This window comes from Manduca sexta, unplaced genomic scaffold, assembly GCF_014839805.1.
Source record: "Manduca sexta isolate Smith_Timp_Sample1 unplaced genomic scaffold, JHU_Msex_v1.0 HiC_scaffold_583, whole genome shotgun sequence".
NCBI lineage: Eukaryota > Metazoa > Arthropoda > Insecta > Lepidoptera > Sphingidae > Manduca > Manduca sexta.
This window is the reverse complement of record NW_023595389.1, coordinates 1-18,408: the sequence shown is the minus strand read 5'-3', so window position 1 is coordinate 18,408 and position 18,408 is coordinate 1. Positions and strand designations below refer to the sequence as shown.

Here is an 18,408-nt window from a genome sequence, read left to right as displayed (position 1 = left end):
ACTAATATACATTTTCTCTCATTTTCGCATTAATAATACTATAACTTTTATGGACGCTGTATAGTAAGGTTTAGTTCCTACTGCGACTTCGTAATTCCATTCTGTTCATACGTAAATTTGCTAAATGTGATAACAGCATATTACGCTAACATGATAGCGGACGGTAATTTCGAATCTATTCAGTAGGATGCTCTAATCTCCTCAGCGCTGGCTGTCCTTGATTCTATTATATCAATACGAAATGGCCGTGATTGCTCTGGTGCGGTATTCTTGTTAGGAACATTACGACGGATTTAGCACACTGAAAATATCGAATGCGAGTTGTTGCCATATGGCTGCGATGGTATGCGGCCGACGAAATCCGTGCTACTTATGTCAGTAATATATAAAGAACAAAACTATTAAGACAAAATATGAAATTCAATAGCGTTGTTTATACTTGCGTAGTTTTATTTATACTTAAGGCGAATTTAATATGACGAAATTTTAAAGGCAGAAATATCCATGATTATTAATTATTTTTACGTTTTTCTTTCAACTGCGAGAACTAATCACTAACTAGACGTGAATTTAAATTCTTTACTTGCCAATACTTGTTTAGTTACCCAGATTAAAGGTGAAACAAAATGTATGAAAATGGACCTTGAGGTATCGCCTTAAATAAGGCCGCGGCCATATTACATACATCTAACCTAATTTCTCAGTCACGCTTTGCGGCCCTAGTATCTGTAATCATTATGTTATTATATATAACCTTATATAAATACAGTTTTTAAAAACAAATTCTCGTAGGTCTTAGGGAAATGCGTAACGTGGCGGTAATTGTATGTAATTGTTTACAATATACCTATTTATTTATAGTTTAATTTTATGAATGAACTTATTGTATTACAGTGATTTCCTACAATTAATTTGTAATCTATCAGGAAGGAAATACAACGAACGTACATACCGATATATACGATAGGAAACGTTTAGTAGTAAAAACCGTATTGTTTATCCTTTAGTTCCTGTTTAATTTTGTGAAATAACGTAATAATAGCTACTATATAGTATTCAAAACGTATTTATTAACTGGCTGTGCCCCCAACTTCGTCTGCATGTACTTAGATGAGTCTGATGGGATGTTTTAGCCTGTTGTAACCTCTTGGTATACTCCAAATTATAGAACACGCATACTGACTGGTAGCAGGTTTCTCGTATGCCAGGAGCCGTATGGGTTCTTACCGACTTCTATTTTTGCCGTCAAACAACAGTGTGTATGCGCTGTTATGTTCCGGTTCCAAGGGCATTGTAGCCAGTGTAATTACTGGATATCATGAGACAACATCTTATGTCTCAGGATGACGTGTGCAGTTCATTGTACCGCACTACACGTAATTCGACGTTGTGCTTGATTTTGGTACTGTTTATGGCCGGTCGTGTAGCTTCTTACCATCAGATGAACGGCGTACTCGTTTTGTTTTGCAATAAAAATGCAATAAATGCAATAAAAAAACCGCTCAGATTTCTGACTAAACTTAAAAATTGTTTTATTTGTATTCGGTGAATCGTTTTTGATGTAGTAAAATGTTACGTTGAATAAAGCTCTATATTTTTCAATTAAGTCAGAGGTCCTATCCGGTCTTTAGGGCGTATCAGTTTTTTTTCTAATTACGAGAATGAATATCACTCATAAGGTATGTAACTCTATTGTTCTCTTGTTCATTGTCACGAAATAATTTAATATTTAAATATTAGTTTATTTTTTTTGGTTAGACTTCCTTATTAAAACGGGTTATTTTGTCTCCGTTGATCCTATGGGTAACCACGTGACATAATATAGTTATTGTGCAAGTGAAAGTAGCTTACCTTCACCTGGTAATCGATACGATTGACACGCTTTCTCTATTCATGCTCATGTGTTTTTTTTTTTTCAAATAATTGTGGCCTTCATGCCCGGAATAAAGCATAGAAGGAAATACTTTGTTGCATAAACATGTAATGTCGGAATTGTATGTTGTCGTTTGAATACATAGTTACTGACTCCTTAATTTATTTATAGATCAGAGCTACTTTCCATATGCTTCGGCGCTGTAGATGGTTTATTGTAGTATTTTTAGTAATTTTTGGGTGCTGATAAATGTTTATAAAAGAGTCACAAAATCTTGACTTACTATTATTTAGAGAATAAATTGTCCTATTTGACAAGTATTATACGCTTTGCGTATTAAATCGTTTCAGTATATTAAGCTGTATATTCACGAAAAATATCGACACGAGATATTAAATTGTTCGTTATAAATTGTAATTGAATGCATTGCAGGTGGAGTACGTGTTCCTGGTGGGCGTGGGCGGCGGCGTGCCTCACTACACAGACTATGCGAAACACGTGCGTCTCGGCGACGTCGTCGTCTCTACTCCGGCGCCCGATTTACCAGACAAGTACATTACATGACCGATACCAACAAACGATTTTAATCACTATTGTCGTGTCCATAAAGGTTGATCAGAATAAACTTTCTTTGTCATGCTTACAGATAACTTTCGATGATACTACTATCTAGATATTGATTTGTTTATTCTTACCATTAATGCGTAGTTAGCGGTTGGGATAGTTAATTGGTATCGGCTTTTTGCATTTATTCGCTAATTTATTATACAAACTTATTAGTTTAGTTATCGCGCTATTAATGTGCGGTTTTATGTAGTTTCATGATCGCGGCCGTTTGGATAATTTATTAGAAGTTAATAGCCGCAGCTAGACCGGCTGAGCGTTTATTCGGAAGCTGGGGTTGGTGCACGGTGCTATATTGGTCCTGTGACTCGGAGAATTATGGTTTTGAAGCTAGAAATAACTCTGTTACGTATTTTATTTACTCTGTATTAAAGAATCACTTTGATAAGCCAATATATCTAATTGTAATGATTGTATCGATTTTAGGAATGTTTTTCGAAACTCTATTATCTCAAAAACGCATCTCAAGCTTCTATCAGAAGAGCCATGACGAAAATTTAAATAAAACCCTATTGTCTTTTAGTACGGTTATTCATTTAATTAGCCGATTTGGTAAATTATTTTACTGGAAATGATATACAGATATCAGATTGGGTTCATAGAATTTTTACCAAAATCGGTAGCTAGTCGTGGGCTCAGTAGTTTGGTTTTAAACTACAATAATTTATATTTCATGTTTGTAAAATTATGTTTTTTGAGATACGAGTGTGAATAGGGCACTTGCATTATACTTCGGAGTAAACCTGAAAATATATGCATGAAGCTGCTGCATGACTGACGATAAAAATAGATAAATCATCCCATCCATTAGGAAGCAGATAAATACACGCATAGTCTCACCGCATGGTGTGGTTTGCATGTCAATATTTGGCGGTTTTTGAGAAATTTTCCAGGAGCCTTGAAATTACCCTAAAAGCGTAATTAATCACAGTTGCTATTAAAGTTGCAAAAGATATGAATTTGTTCAGTTATTTTTGTAGCTGACTAATCGAAAATCCTTGTGGTAAATCACCCATAATATAAAATTCTGTAAACCTATTGATGTGGGTTCGGGACTATGTGTAACGGCATATTCGCTGACTAAACGTAACCGCAACAATTATATTATTACACAATTTTTTTTAATTACCTACAGTAGGTACATTTGGTGGGTACAACGAACGATGTGCACGCGCATGGGAAACCACTAATTATTCACCGCAATTCACGCACACGTCACATTACACATAGTGTACCTAGTATTATTAGTCGTACTATATCAGAATTAAGCGAGACCTTACTATATATGTCATCATCATCATCAGCCGCAGGATGTCCACTGATGAACATGGGCCTCCCCAAAGATTTCCAGATCGCCCCATTCTAAGCGGCCCGCAACCAGCGACGTCCTGCGACTTTTATGAGGTCATCTGTCCACCTCGAGGGTGAACGTACGACGCTGTGCTTGCCAGTTCGTGACCTCCACTCCAGAACCTTCTTGCCCCATCGGCCATTAGTTCTGCGAGCTATGTGCCCTGCCCACTGCCACTTAGCTTGCTAATCCGAGGGCTATGACGGTGACTTTCGTTCTTTTACGGATCTCCTCATTCCTGACTCGATCGCGTAGAAAAATACCAAGAATTTTCGTCTCTATAGCTCGCTGAGCGACTGTGAGTTTCCTTATACGGCCCATAGTTACAGGCCACATCTCAGTGCCGTATGTCATCACTGGTAACTCATATCGATTGAAGACTTTAGTCTTCAGATACTGAGGTATATTGGACGAGAAGTCCTTGCGCAATTTCCTGAATGCTGCTAAGTATGACTAAATATGAACAAAATATTAATTCAAACCAATGAAAATACGACTTGCACGTTACCTGTATTCCTATGGTCTTGTATTAAAAACTTAATATAAATGCCAACAACTGCACAAACTTAAACAGTCGTATTCAATAGATAACGAGACAACCTAACTTTACAAATATACCTATGTATAAGATTATTTTATGCATTAAAACTTTAAGTAGAAACTACTTAAAACAGAACATCTTTAAATCATAATTTTTAACGTTGCAATGGAAGTCATTTTATTTTTCTAAATTTTACAGATACGTGTACGTTTTCTGCGAGAAAGCTGAGAAAAACAGCAAGGGCGGATGGGACTATGAGGTGAAACCTTACAAGCCTGCAAACTTCCTCCTTCAAGAGATCGCTATCCGTTTAGCTAACACTAAAGCGCACTGGGATTCATATGTTGAAGAAGGTAATCTTAATAATATAATATATCGTCTGGTTGATTACATAATAATAATATCAATCAGACATAACTGCTAAAAAGAATTTAGTGAAGTTGGCTCACATTATAGTCATTAACAGTTTTGGATACATTAAATGATCCCAATTTTTTTTTCGATTTCCCTGTTTTATAGAAAAGTATTTATTTACTTAGTCAGTAACGAATTCGTAAACAACTGGTACTTTAATTGTTATGTTTATCTAATTATTATGTATAAGGATAATACATTATATTTTTGTTTTTGTAATTTTATCATTCCCCTTTACGCAAGTCGGCCATTCTAATAATATAGTTGGTATTGTATCTTCCTTCTATTTAGTTTACCTCATTTTGATACTACGAAATAAATATAAAATAACACTTATACTTGAGTTAGAGTTGCTAGTATTATTCAATCTGTCTATCACGAGTATTTAATTTGGCTTGTAAATAGAATTCATTTTCGTAAAAAACGTAACAGAAAAACGTTAAAGAACTGATTTCAAAACTAATAACCCTTATATAATGTTCTACTTTTCTTTTTTTTGTGTGTGTGTGTGTTTTTTTTTCACTTAATGTTCAATCGAGAATTTAAATAACTATATTGTTATGGCAATCACGCAATCGATATATTCGGATCGATGCCTAAAATAAACTAATCAAAGTAGGTTATTTGCATACATGGCAAGTAAACTCTACCTACTCTAGAATCATCTACCTTTTTAGGAATCAACAGAGGTGTATCACACCCACATTTCGCCAGCTTTTTTAGGTGACATGTCTAGGTCAATCCTATTGCTATTTATGGGTACATACTGGACTCCGGGGTAATTATGCGCAAAAAAAAAGCATCATTTATCAGACCTCTGGGTCGAACCCGTAACGCAGCCGTATTATTATTTATAACTATGCCATCGAGCACCTTGTGAAATGTGGATAAATTATTCTGGACAAATTTATTTATGTCAAAAATTATGTAGTATGGAAGATATGACTAAGTTTGATAGCTTTTTGTGAGCAGCTGTGCCCATGTAGAAGTTCGTTCTTCGTCTTAAACAAAACCTATACTGTGCTCCCAATTATATTCTGTCCACCTGACAAAACTACATAAAAATTCGTTTAGTAATTCTGAAGATGTACCTACGCTAACAAACTGAAAAACAGACAGAAAAGAATTCTAAAGATGGCTGATGCGTGTGCTATTACTCTTCCATATTGATTCTCTTGCCTTTTAGTATATGTCTGTGTAGTACATACGCCATAGCTACGTGTGGTTGTGTTGCGGCAGGGCTGCGGCGCCTGCGCGGCGTGCCGGGGCGGTGGGAGGCGCCGGCCAGCGGCACGGACCGGCTGTGCGTGGACGTCGGCCACGGCGCCTACATCGAGGTGTCGCACCCCGCGCCGCAGCCCGACCAACTGTGAGCTCCACCGCACTCATAACTGCTACTAATAATATCAACAATTATTCAAATATTAACGCTAGTGTATATTTATATGGAATTTCTTGCGCAATATATTGCTCTGCAATCATACGCTGCCAACAGGGGACGAGCTACGTATCAAATCGCGGAACCTCGCCCCCCTTCGACACTCTTCACTGTAAACACATACCCAATATGTACTAATATTAAATGAAAATTATAGAGTGATTGGGAAAAGTACGGTACCAGCAACCTAACGAGCGCTAAATAATTGTCATAAAAATAAAGACAATATCTAAACTACGTCCGGGGATTGTTAGTAAGTTAAGTTCTTCACAAAAGTTTAGTATAACATTGTTTCCTCTCCATTTAGCTTTTGATGTGTATTATTTTGTTTTTAATAAGATTTACAGTAACATATGAAATGAACGTGACCAATAAAATTAGAATTACCAATTTCATAACCGTGACTTGATTAATTTGATGTGATTCATTTCGCGCTGGAAAATCTTTGTACGTCAATTCCCACGTCATATTCTTTACCTATATGCGGGTAACTGGGTCACGTACACGTTTCCATTATTCACATATGGACATACATTGCAATATATTGGATAATAGGAAAATGATACCCAAGAGGTTATGGGAAGGAAGCGTGTTCGAAGTCTTGACCTAATTAACATTTGTTATTCAAGTCTCCAGGAATTTTAACACCACATAGGTAAATAGATTTCGTATAAGTGTGCCTTGTTAGTTGTTTAAGTGGGGTCTACAAAATTTGCTAACACTTGTCATTCCACTTCTCCTTTATAGCCATTATAGTGACTAACAACCGACATGCGCTAGTATTGCAAAGATCCTTGATTTACTGCGACAGCTTGAGTAAATGCATTTGTAATGCATGATTGGCAAAGAGACTTAAATTTGATATAAATCCGTAATTTGTATTAATGTTATGGTCAGTAATATAGTGCAATAAGAATTAACGAATGAGATGGCATCTTCTGGCAAATCGATATTTGCTATGTTATACATTGTTGGTTAAGTAAACTATAGTACTAGTTCTGTAAGTATTAAAGGTTTCCAATATTTTTTCACATAGACTACTTTCAAAATTTTGTTGGTGCCGGTGGACTCCTTGCAGTAAAATTTCTACTGTATTCCCCAGAATATGGAAGTTTTGTGGATGTACCAATCGCTGAGCTTCTTAAAATATTATATGCCTACATTGGTAGGTGAAACCTAACCATCCTTTTAGTTCTTACTATCAAAACCAGATAAATGTTCGTTGACCCCCGCTTGTGAACCCCCATTTTTTGGTTACGCTAACGTAGAAGCCATCAATGCTTCCGTGGACGCCGGAGGGTCCAGATGGACGTCTTTGGGAATCAATTATGTAAATTTTAATAAAATGTTTGTTATGTGGACCAAGGGTCAACGAGGGTATGTAGATAATCCCAAAACAAAGGTTTTAGTCGCTCAATAGATTATGGAAAAGTGTGGGATGACGTACATATTATGTTATTTGTAATTTCATATGTCAATGTCGCTGATATTCAAAATGAACAAACAAAAATGTGTTTATTATTAGTTATTGTTAATGGCGGTCTTAGTTAATGCGAGGCTATGGGGGCACATTTTTGTGAGGCGTTTTAATCAAACTGTAATGTATTTCTTTGTGCCTCTTGTGTACACGAAGTCTTGATGTTTTTTTGTTTGTCACCCTATAAGGTCGGCACAACTGTTTGGTCCAATGTTAAGTTTAGTCTAACAAGGTGTTTCCGCAAAGTATTCATCAAAAACTTCTATATAAGTTAAGACTAGCGACAATACTTCAAAAGTTCTATACAAATGCAACTTGTAGCAAGTTGTGTCGTGTATGTGTAATGTAAGCGTCGTGTTGATGTGCGTTGTGTCCGGCGCAGCGACGCGGCGGGCGCGCTGCGCGTGCACTGCGCGCCGGTGGCGGGGGGGCGCGCGGTGGCGGGCGCGGGGGACGCGCGCGCCGCCTTCGCCGCGCATGCGCGCACGCGCCTACGACTGCGAGCTGGACGCCGTGCTCGACAGCGTCGTCGGCAACCGGAAGGACTGCTTCCTCTCCGTCAGAGGTACAACACTTACATTATTATACCTTCCATTCCATTCCACTAACGCAATTATTTCATCATTTCAATATTAGAGGCAGCCTGGATCAATGCTTTCTTTTCCACTGTAAACGTTTATGAACGATCGTATTGTATCGGTAGTCATATTTCTTACTGGCGTTTAATCGCGACGCCGCTCGAATCATAAACTTTTACAAGGTAGAAATAAAAGGGTAAAAATCATACTATCTACTGTTCCAGAATAAAAAACAGCATCTACCTTTTCATATGTTTCAAGCTAACTTCCTATTCAATTTCATCAAAATTGGTTCGGTAGTTTTACCATGAAAGCGTAAGAGACAAACAGATAGACAGAATTACTTTCTTATTTAGGTATATTAGTATGAATAAAAAATATTTATTTAAAATATAATATTTGTACCCTACAGAAAAGATTGATAACCCATGAAGCAAAATATATATATTTTTTGTTTATATACACTACTTTGTTAAAGACAATTTACCTCCTATAGGTAAATATTATACAGTAAAAAATACTAAAGCCGTTTCGATGTGCGTCAGAAGTAAAGGTAAAAATCGCCCATTACATTTTAATCATAGAAACCAGTGTAACTTGTATTTAGGGAAAATATATTAAGCAAATGAAACTGAGTATTCTATGCATGCTAATTCAAATTTTCCTATTACATTGTATTTTTAATTGTATAGGTATTTCTGACTACCGTGACGGTACCCGCGGTAAGGAATGGCAGCCCCGGGCCGCGCTCTGTGCCGCTGCTGTCATGAAGGCTATTGTCGCCGCCATGGATCCGCCAACTGACTAAGCATCTCAATGAATGCCATCATTCAATATATTACATTGGACGTAGATCGCGGACACGTAGCATTATATCTGTAACTCAATGCTGCTGTGGTCTGATTAATTGCCATTTATATTTAATCCATATTACCGTGTTTGGGCCTTAAATAGTACACTTTTAGTATTTATTGTAAAAATGTTCTTTGTTAAAATAACGCAATATAGAAATCCAACTTGGAATGTGATGAGTTTAAAATAGCTCATTATATTATTTATTTGACACAGGAATACTAATACACTACTTAGCACTCAAATTACAGAAAATCGGATTTTTTGTTGATTTTTTTTTATTAAGTCAAAAAGAAAGTAATGCAAAAATTCAGAATAATTTTTGAAATCTTGCATTACGAGATGTATGTGTGTCCAATAAATGTGTGTAATTTAAGTAATTCAAGTAACATATCCGGATATTAACAATAAAAAAAAGCCTTATTCACATTGAACATTTTTAGCGTAGTTACTTTGAAATATAATAAATGATTTACAGGTTTACTTGCCTTAAATATGTGTTATTAACAATTAGAGAAAAGTTTAATCTCGACTGAGAATTATTTACAAAATATATAGAGTAGTAAAGTAGATATAATCTTATTTGTGATATAGCCTAGAGGTTTCCGAAAAATATTTTCCATAATAGTCATGTCTGATCATATTATGGTAAATCCATTTTGTTATAATATAGTAGACGAAGTGTCAAATAAACGGGCTCAAACTATCTTCCCGCTTGGAGGCCAAATAACATACTAACATACAAGTGCTTCACATTATATAACTCCATTGAAGTGTTCACATATATTAATATAATAGTCCTCCAATAATGGTTAAACACAATATATTCATATTTACATGTACCGTTAGATAGTAAAATAAAGTACACTTGTTGCACAGTAATTGTTATATTACGCCAGAGCTTAGAATGTACCTTAGTCACTAGATTAACATATTTATTTATACCATACTAACTCACTGCCATAAATGGCCTAAACATTAAATTATTAATAAATATATTGGGTGAAGTTGTTAATACTGCTGTGAATTAAATTAAAAACCAAAGTTTAGACTGTGGGCTGTTTTCAACACCACGTCTAGTCGCCTAAAAGTAACACATTGTTAAAATATTTATTTATCGCCGGTGTTGTAAAATCATGATAATAGATTTATAAATCTTTATAATAATTATACACAATCATAATATTATCTAGATGCATATTTATTATTTACTCAATTATTAACACTAGGTTGTAATAGAAACCTTTTAAATGTACCTATTTGCTAAACAACTATTGGTAGCTAGACATATTTTAACGTGCATTTAAGTTTGTCACAATTTTGTTTAATTTAAAATCTTTATAAATATTTGTATATCTGTGAATGTAAGTTACAAGTATAAATTTTGTTTACATATTCTTGACTTTAGCACAAATAAATAATTATTAAAAAATTATATTTGTTTGTTTTACCTTTACATGTTACTGTATAATTTACTTCTATCGATTGCGAAAATGGACCAATCCGATTTTTTTTGTTTACTTTTATTTGAATTATTCCCTGGATCGGATCGAAAATTAAGTTCGGAATCTTTAATTAAAATCGACCGTATCGTACCGTAAAAATACGAAAATTAAGTTCGGAATCTTTAATTAAAATCGACCGTACCGTACCGTAAAAATATTAGTCTATCCGAATGTGGATGCGTGAGCGTTTTATCGATGTACAAATTTAAAAATTGTTATGCTGAATATCGTAGGTTGTGAATCATGTAATTTGTATATTGTTTTTGTACCAAATAAATAAAGGCAAAATATCTACGCAGCAGTGCCTAGCGGCATCTTCGACCCGAAGCGATTTTATAAATTTTAGTAAACATAATACTAGATAATCATATTTTAGCACGTTAAATCAACCATATTGTCGCACTATCGTAGCGAGTGCCGTATCGTTGGGCCACGCAGGAGTCTGGTCAGAGTTTAGGGCTCTTAAATCTAAGAACAATCATAAATACCATCTTCAATTATTATATACTAGCTTTTGCCCGCGGCTCCGCCCGCGTTATAAAGTTTTCAGGCTAAAGTTTTCCGTTATAAATGTAGAAGTTTCCCGGGAGCCTATGTTCTTCCCAGGGTCTCAAACTGTCTCCATACCAAATTTCATCTTAATACGTTGGGTAGTTTTGAGTTTAACACGTTCAGACAGACAGATGCAGCGGGGGACTTTGTTTTATAATATATTTTTTAGAACTTTTAAAGTGGAACAATCCCGTCATACATCATTGTTGCATAACTTTAACCGTTTACGGAGCGCAGGCAACGGAAGCTCTCAAAACTTATAATTTTCCCCGTTTTTGCAACATGTTTCATTGCTGCTCCGCTCCTATTCGTCAAAGCGTGATGATATATAGCCTATAGCACTCCAGGATCAAAGGGCTATCCAACACAAAAAGTTTTTTTCAGTTAAAACCGGTAGTTCCTGAGATTAGACATTACTGCTCCGCTCCTATTGGTCATAGCGTGATGATATATAGCTTATAGCGGTCCACAAATATAGGGCTATCCAACACAAAACGAATTTTTCAGTTGAAACCGGTAGTTCCTGAGATTAGCCATTACTGCTCTGCTCCTATTGGTCATAGCGTGATGATATATAGTCTATAGCACTTCAGGAACAAAGGACTATTCAACCCAAAAATATTTTTTCAGTTCGAATCGGTAGTTCCTGAGATTAGCCATTACTGCTCCGCTCCTATTGAATATAGCGTGATGATATATAGCCTATAGCACTCCACGAACAAAGGGCTATCCAACGCAAAAAGAATTTTTCAGTTTGGACCGGTAGTTCCTGAGATTAGCCATTACTGCTCCGCTCCTATTGGGTATAGCGTGATGATATATAGCCTATAGCACTCCACGAACAAAGGGCTATCCAACGCAAAAAGAATTTTTCGGTTTGGACCGGTAGTTCCTGAGATTAGCGCGTTCAAACAAACAAACAAACAAATTTCAGCTTTATATAATAGTATAGATTTTGTTTGGTGAAATATAGAAGGTATTTATGAGTACCTGAATTTCTTTTAGATTTTGCAATTTTACTTGATGATCACCTTTTGGGGCAATAATATGAATATGTTTGTACTTTGTACTAAACAATACCACAGGAAGCAATGTTTTAAAAAATGAAAAAGAAAGCCAGTGGTAACAAATTAATCTATGAAATGAAATGAAACTAAACATATTTTTTTGTTTGTGTTTATTATAAAAATACATTTGAATTGAGAACTGCCTCCTATATTTTAAAGTCAGTTAAAAACAGTGTTAGCCTTTTTTTACATCACAATAAAAGTTAATAACAATGTTTTTATTATAATTAGATGTAACACAGGAATGTCAGCTAAAAACAAAAGTGATCCTCTTGCTTGAGAGCTTCTTGAATCCTAATGTTATTCTGAAAATCAAACATTTAGTGTAAGATTTAGTATTCCTTTATGTTGTCGAATTACTAACACTCATTATTAACTACTTATGGTTTGATTGGAACATTGCAAGTCACGATAACATATATTTTTAGTAGAGTACCAAGTGTGCATGATGATTAAAAATAAGAGAGCAAGTGTGGAATGCCTGGCAAACTCTCACAATATGTATGAATAATCAAGTTTTCTATTCATAGAAATGCTAACTATACACCTTCATTGAAATATTTCTTATGGTAACTCTTCCTATCACTTAATATAGACCATGGAAATTTTTAAACCCTAAGGAATCACATAAAATACAATTTCTCTTTAACGAATTTAAGGAATAAAGCTAAAGCACTAAACCAATTGTGACATTTCAAACATAATTATCTAAATCTTTAACATTAAGGTCAGGTGGGGCAAGTGCGCCGACGGGGTAAGTGCACCTACCCTAAAAAAATCGAAAACTATTGATGTTATACAATTACCGCAATCTTATATCAATGCTACTAACTGAAATACGGTTCCACTAAAAACACAAATGGCTCTGTTCATTTTAATACGATTTATTCGCCATTTTATTTTAAGTGTCATTTAGACCTGTAAACAGAGATGACCACGTGAAAGATAACATCAAATATTTCAAGATATGTAACATATTTCTGTAAGCCAGTAAAGTGAGTACATAGTTTAAACCTTTTATTTTAACTTCCTACCTGAATTTTATTTATATATACTAAAATAAAGGTTTTTTAGCAATGCGAAAAAATATACCTCAAATTAGTAGGGCAAGTGCGCCACAGTTACTAGTCGTATGGCGCACTTGCCCCTGAACCATATATCACCAACCTTTTTTGAGAATATGTTTTACTAATATAAATTATTATAATTAAAATGTTATACTTAGCATAATTTTAGTACTCAAGGTATTTTGTTTAAAGCCGACTTAAATAAAAGGGCGTATTAGTTAATTCGTCGTATATTTGTTTGTTTTAGATCGTTCGTTTTTACAAAAGAAAAACTGAAATATTTTGGTCTAGAGTAACTTTACGTGAAGAGGTTGCAACTGTTCGATCAGGCACGTTATCTGATTCTAATGCAGCTAAAACATATCAAATGTCATAAGGTCATATTCTAAGTAATTGAGTTATAATGCATTAAAATTGTTAATTCCTACATTTTTATATGTTTATTTTTTTAGTTTTTAGAAATAAAATGGATTTCATATTAAGGCTACCATTTTTTTTATTATTTTTTTTAAATATAGCAAAAAATGTGTAAAATGTTTTGAAGCCCTGATGTACAAATATATGGCGCACTTGCCCCGAATTTGATTTAACAGCCATAGTTTGTTATAATATTGAGTGATTAAAATTTATCTAAGAACAATGCGGGTAAAACTTATTTCTCTATGGACTAAAGTGAGTGTTTCCTTTATAATGTTTCATATTGGCGGTTTTTTTTACACAGGCGCACTTACCCCATTTCCGGAGGCAAGTGCGCCTACTACCATTTTTTTTTATTTTGAGCAAAATAATATTAATTTATTGTCTGATTGCCTTGAATGACTATAGGTCGTTATCACAAAATATCAAATATTCTTAAATTAATAAAATTACATTCTTAAGTCAGCACAAAAAGAAATTATTTTGCATTGAATCCAGCTATGAAAATTTTATGGCGCACTTTCCCCTACTGACCTTATATATTTGTTTATCAACTCCAAAATGAGTACAATAAGATTAACTGTTAAACATTTTTTTATGGAACATTATACAGAACATACAGTAAAACCTGCATAATATGCTGGTTTAGGCCAGCCCCTGCATCTTGAGGCATATTTGTATAAATTTTATCACGCTGAATACTATACGTCATCCCGGTTAATACGTCATATGTGCACGCGCGTTATCTCAAATTTATGAACCGGGAAACATTTTTAATGCAGATGAATTCGGTAACTTTTTTTAATTAATCCCAGAAAAAATTATGTCTTCAATGGACAAAACAATAGTATAATGACAAGTAAATAGAGACTGACTGTCCTAGCCTGTTCCAATTCTTAGTGGTGATAAAAATTATACATATTACACCTTATTATTATTATTGCTTATTATTGCCAAATGTGTGAGTCCATTCTATGATGTGATAGGGGGCGACCTTATCGACATATTGGGCACAAATTCCAGATTCAGAGCTGATACTAAGCAAAAACCCAATATCACATTTTTCAATGTGCTTTTCGAACCCCATACTTTAGATTGGCATGGTATGGCATACAGGTTTTATTGTACAAGCTATGTCCACATTATTTAAGTCAACTCACATTAAGGCAAATGAAAAAGGTGACCATGAATAATAAAATAAAATTTGTCTTAACTGCCAGAGCAAATAAAAAAATATAATTAAATCTCTCTTTAACATAAATAATGCAAGGTTTATTCATTCTATAAAGTTATCTTGCAGTCCAAATTTTTTTATGCAGGCATAGCCAGAAACAAAAGCTAGTAAATTATGATTTACTTTAATCATAGGGTACATACATGGAATTAATAATTAATAAGTATGTATCAAAAAGGGTTAGGTCACATTCTTCAAACAGAAATTAAACTACCCACATTAGTAGTGTGCATACACAAAAGCAATGTGTCATAAACAAATCATGTTACTTGCATCAGTCTAGAAGCATGGCGTCTGTTGTTTGGCATGGTCACATTGTTACTGTTGGTCTTCTATAATTTCAAAACATTATTATTTATAGTAGTCAAATCAATCATTAAAAATATCAAATTCATTGCAGGCAATATTTTTTTTTATTGTCTTCATTAAACAAAACAATATTAAACATTGTTAAATAATTTACGTACCAACATATTTGACTTCATCAAAAGCTTTTCTTGCTTTTTTGAGCTCTTCATTCATTGTAAGTAGATCTTTAACTCGAGCATATTTGCGAGGATCTTTACGTACTAAAAATATTATGTCTTCTACTTGTACTCGACCAGTCCTACCCACTTCCATTGCTCTAGAAATAAACATTAATTCTTAAAACTAATTGTGAATGTATGTTGGAAATAACTATTTGTTTCTCTACTTACCTATGTGTGGTTTCTGTAATAAATTCTACAACTAAGTCTTCTAGAAAGTCTACACTCTCTGTATAGGGATTTTGATCATCTCCAAAACCGTACATCATACATCGTAATTCCTTACTAAATAGCCTTTTCCGACCAGATGCTGTTGCACCCAGTTGCTGTTCAGTATCGTCGTCATCAAACTGTAGACAAAGCAATTTCCCGTATAAAACAGAATCTTCTAGCAATATTATGATTGAAATACAAAAAAAATTACCATTTTGACTATTTACCTGATCGTAATTATCTGCACCATCAGGAGTTGAGGTAGTCATTCTTTTCAATAATTATAGCTAATTTACCACATAAAACGAGGTAGTATTGGCTGATTTCTAACTTTATAAAAGAAAATAAATATACAATTTCCGTAATTTGATTGAGAACTTCACTTCGTGTGATAGTTGACACGACTTGTCAGTTGTCAATGAAGTGTCAACTGTCAATAAGAATTAAGAAATGTGGCAATAATTCACATCAATATTACAATATTGGAATGTGCAGGAGTGGGGTCACATGAAAATATCTGAATATATCGCTCCATATCTTTTCTTCGCACACCTCTTAGTTTCTGATGACGTCGCGTACGCGTATTGCGCTTCTTTGCTAGTTTCTTAACATTCTCTTCTATCGAAATTCGTATAACTTGTTGATTTTTACCGAATTTTATTTCTTTGTGCTAGAATTTATATGACGTAAATTAGTAATAAAAGTAAAGTGTAGATACCAAAAATAACAAAATATATTAAATAATGTATGCGAAAAAAATATCACCATAAAGTATATTGCTGAACTGAACTCTCTTTATGTTACCAACAAGAGTGGAACGTTTGAGTACGACCCCAGAAACTACTAGACCGATTTTAAATTTTTTGTCTAAGAAACTATATTACTCCTGAGTGCTAGAGTTTACTTTTTATCCCGGAAAAACGTTTTCACGCCGACGGAGCCGCATGCACGAATCCAAAGACAATTATAAGTTTAACTGACACAGTGACAACATTGGTGACAACTGACACGTTACTTTGACAGGTGTCACAGGGATCGTCTTAACGAGAATTTATATTCTTTTATGTTTATGTCTTTTACTTATGGTGATGCCATGGAGTTAGTAGTACATTATTATTAACTCCATAGGTGATGCTTACTGCATGCTTTTGCAAAGGTGTTTATCTGCTGTGTTACAAAATTCATTTCACTTATACTTTGGTAATGTTGGTGTAGATTTGATTACTTCTGCCTGTTCTGATTTAAAGGCGGCGTTATAGAATTTATTATGAATTGATATACAATTATTTATGCTGAATTAATTTGAACTTTAGTTAACAATCCGAAAAAATGAATCCTATGACGTAAGTATTGCAATTTTAAAAATTTCAATTGTCTGTTTATCATCAATGAAATCTAATAATTTTTCTTATTTGTTTACAGCAATGTTAAAAATGTGCTCAAACTCAGTGAGCGGGAACTTACAAATAATTCTAAAAGTTCATGGCACGACCAGTATAAGGACAGTGCATGGATATTTATAGGTGGTTTGCCTTACGATCTAACTGAAGGAGATGTCATCTGTGTATTTTCACAGTAAGTATAGGAAACATAAAATATGTAATAATTTCAGATGGAAGCTAGGCTCAGGTCATTGTAATAACTAAAATACCTACTATTGTTTTATGTTTATTTAGTAGAGATTACTAAAAGGTATATTGTTAGTTTTTTATCATAAAATCACAACATATCATACCTTAAGCTTTATTACCCCATTTTTTATACTACATTTAAAAAGTTGTATTCTTATAATATTTCTCTAATTGTACAAATTATTATATTTTTTTATATTGCAGATATGGTGAAATAGTTAACATAAATATGGTCAGAGATAAAGCAACCGGTAAACCACGAGGGTTTGCATTTCTTTGTTATGAAGATCAGCGTTCAACAATACTTGCTGTTGACAATTTAAATGGAATCAAAGTAAGAGAAATTTAAAGTATTTTAAGTACATCAAACATAATAGGTTCTATGGGACCTACAATTTGTTTTTATGAAAATGGTATTTGGAGAAGGGCTCTGATAGAGTCTCAACTGCTGAATCTGGTGACATTGCAATCCAATATGACCAAAGAAAAATCAAGTGCAGGACCAACTGTTTACAAGCAGTTGCATTACTGGATTGATATAAATATTGTACCACAACCATTATGTGCGCATATTGCTCATAGTTGGCTTGCTAATACTATATTTACAATTGTGAATTAACCAAATTAGAAGTAAAAAAATATGTATATAAATTGTTTTAGATTTTGGGCCGAACCTTACGAGTGGATCATTGTGAACAATACAAAGCTCCAAATGCAGATATGAGTAAAGTTGATGATGTAACTGCAGCTGTTAGAATGGAAGGCTGTGCACCAGTGCCTACGAAAGTTGAGCTAGTTGTCAAAAAGGTATCTAGTGTAAATTTAATTTCCATAATGAGAAAACCTATATAGCAGTCTAGAATAATATTATGTATATTACTGAAAAATTACGAAATTAGAGCTTATTCTCGATGCCACATATTATTTTGACAGTATGTAACAAGCACACAACGCACTCCTTCGCGTTTAAGACAATAGAAATTGGCATACGGAATATCATTCCACTGGAATTTTATAAAAGTAATGAAAAACAGCTGTGTTACGAGT

At 34.1% G+C, this 18,408-nt stretch overlaps 3 protein-coding genes across 6 annotated transcripts in view; 2 read left to right on the top strand and 1 right to left on the bottom strand.

Annotated features, from left to right (window-relative positions):
• LOC115444084 overlaps positions 1–10,580 on the top strand; it is a 36,818-nt gene extending 26,238 nt beyond the window's left edge. The window contains 6 exon segments of the mRNA XM_030169722.2: positions 2,306–2,424; positions 4,588–4,742; positions 6,043–6,172; positions 8,101–8,196; positions 8,198–8,283; positions 8,989–10,580. Coding sequence (XP_030025582.2) covers positions 2,306–2,424; positions 4,588–4,742; positions 6,043–6,172; positions 8,101–8,196; positions 8,198–8,283; positions 8,989–9,104 — 702 coding nt within the window. The 3' untranslated portion in view covers positions 9,105–10,580.
• Positions 10,581–12,365: 1,785 nt separating this feature from the next.
• LOC119193489 (transcription initiation factor TFIID subunit 13-like) lies at positions 12,366–16,214 on the bottom strand. Of its 3 annotated transcripts, none has more exons than XM_037447101.1 (5): positions 15,958–16,213; positions 15,689–15,867; positions 15,458–15,615; positions 15,260–15,322; positions 12,366–12,577 (listed from the first exon to the last, which is right to left on the bottom strand). In XM_037447101.1, exons 1-4 carry the CDS (start codon positions 15,997–15,999, stop codon positions 15,309–15,311), a joined length of 393 nt encoding a protein of 130 aa, XP_037302998.1. In that variant the 5' UTR covers positions 16,000–16,213; the 3' UTR covers positions 12,366–12,577; positions 15,260–15,308. The 3 variants fall into 3 exon arrangements, with proteins under 3 accessions (XP_037302998.1, XP_037302997.1, XP_037302999.1); XM_037447100.1 differs by having other exon boundaries at positions 15,264–15,322; XM_037447102.1 differs by lacking the exon at positions 15,260–15,322 and having other exon boundaries at positions 15,958–16,214.
• Positions 16,215–16,720: 506 nt separating this feature from the next.
• Positions 16,721–18,168, top strand: LOC115444075 (RNA-binding motif protein, X-linked 2; the record flags this gene model as incomplete). Of its 2 annotated transcripts, none has more annotated exon segments than XM_037447099.1 (4): positions 16,721–16,886; positions 17,153–17,305; positions 17,566–17,695; positions 18,022–18,168. In XM_037447099.1, coding segments are annotated over 4 exon segments (444 nt in total), but the record flags the coding sequence as incomplete, so codon positions are not given.
• Positions 18,169–18,408: the final 240 nt, after the last annotated feature.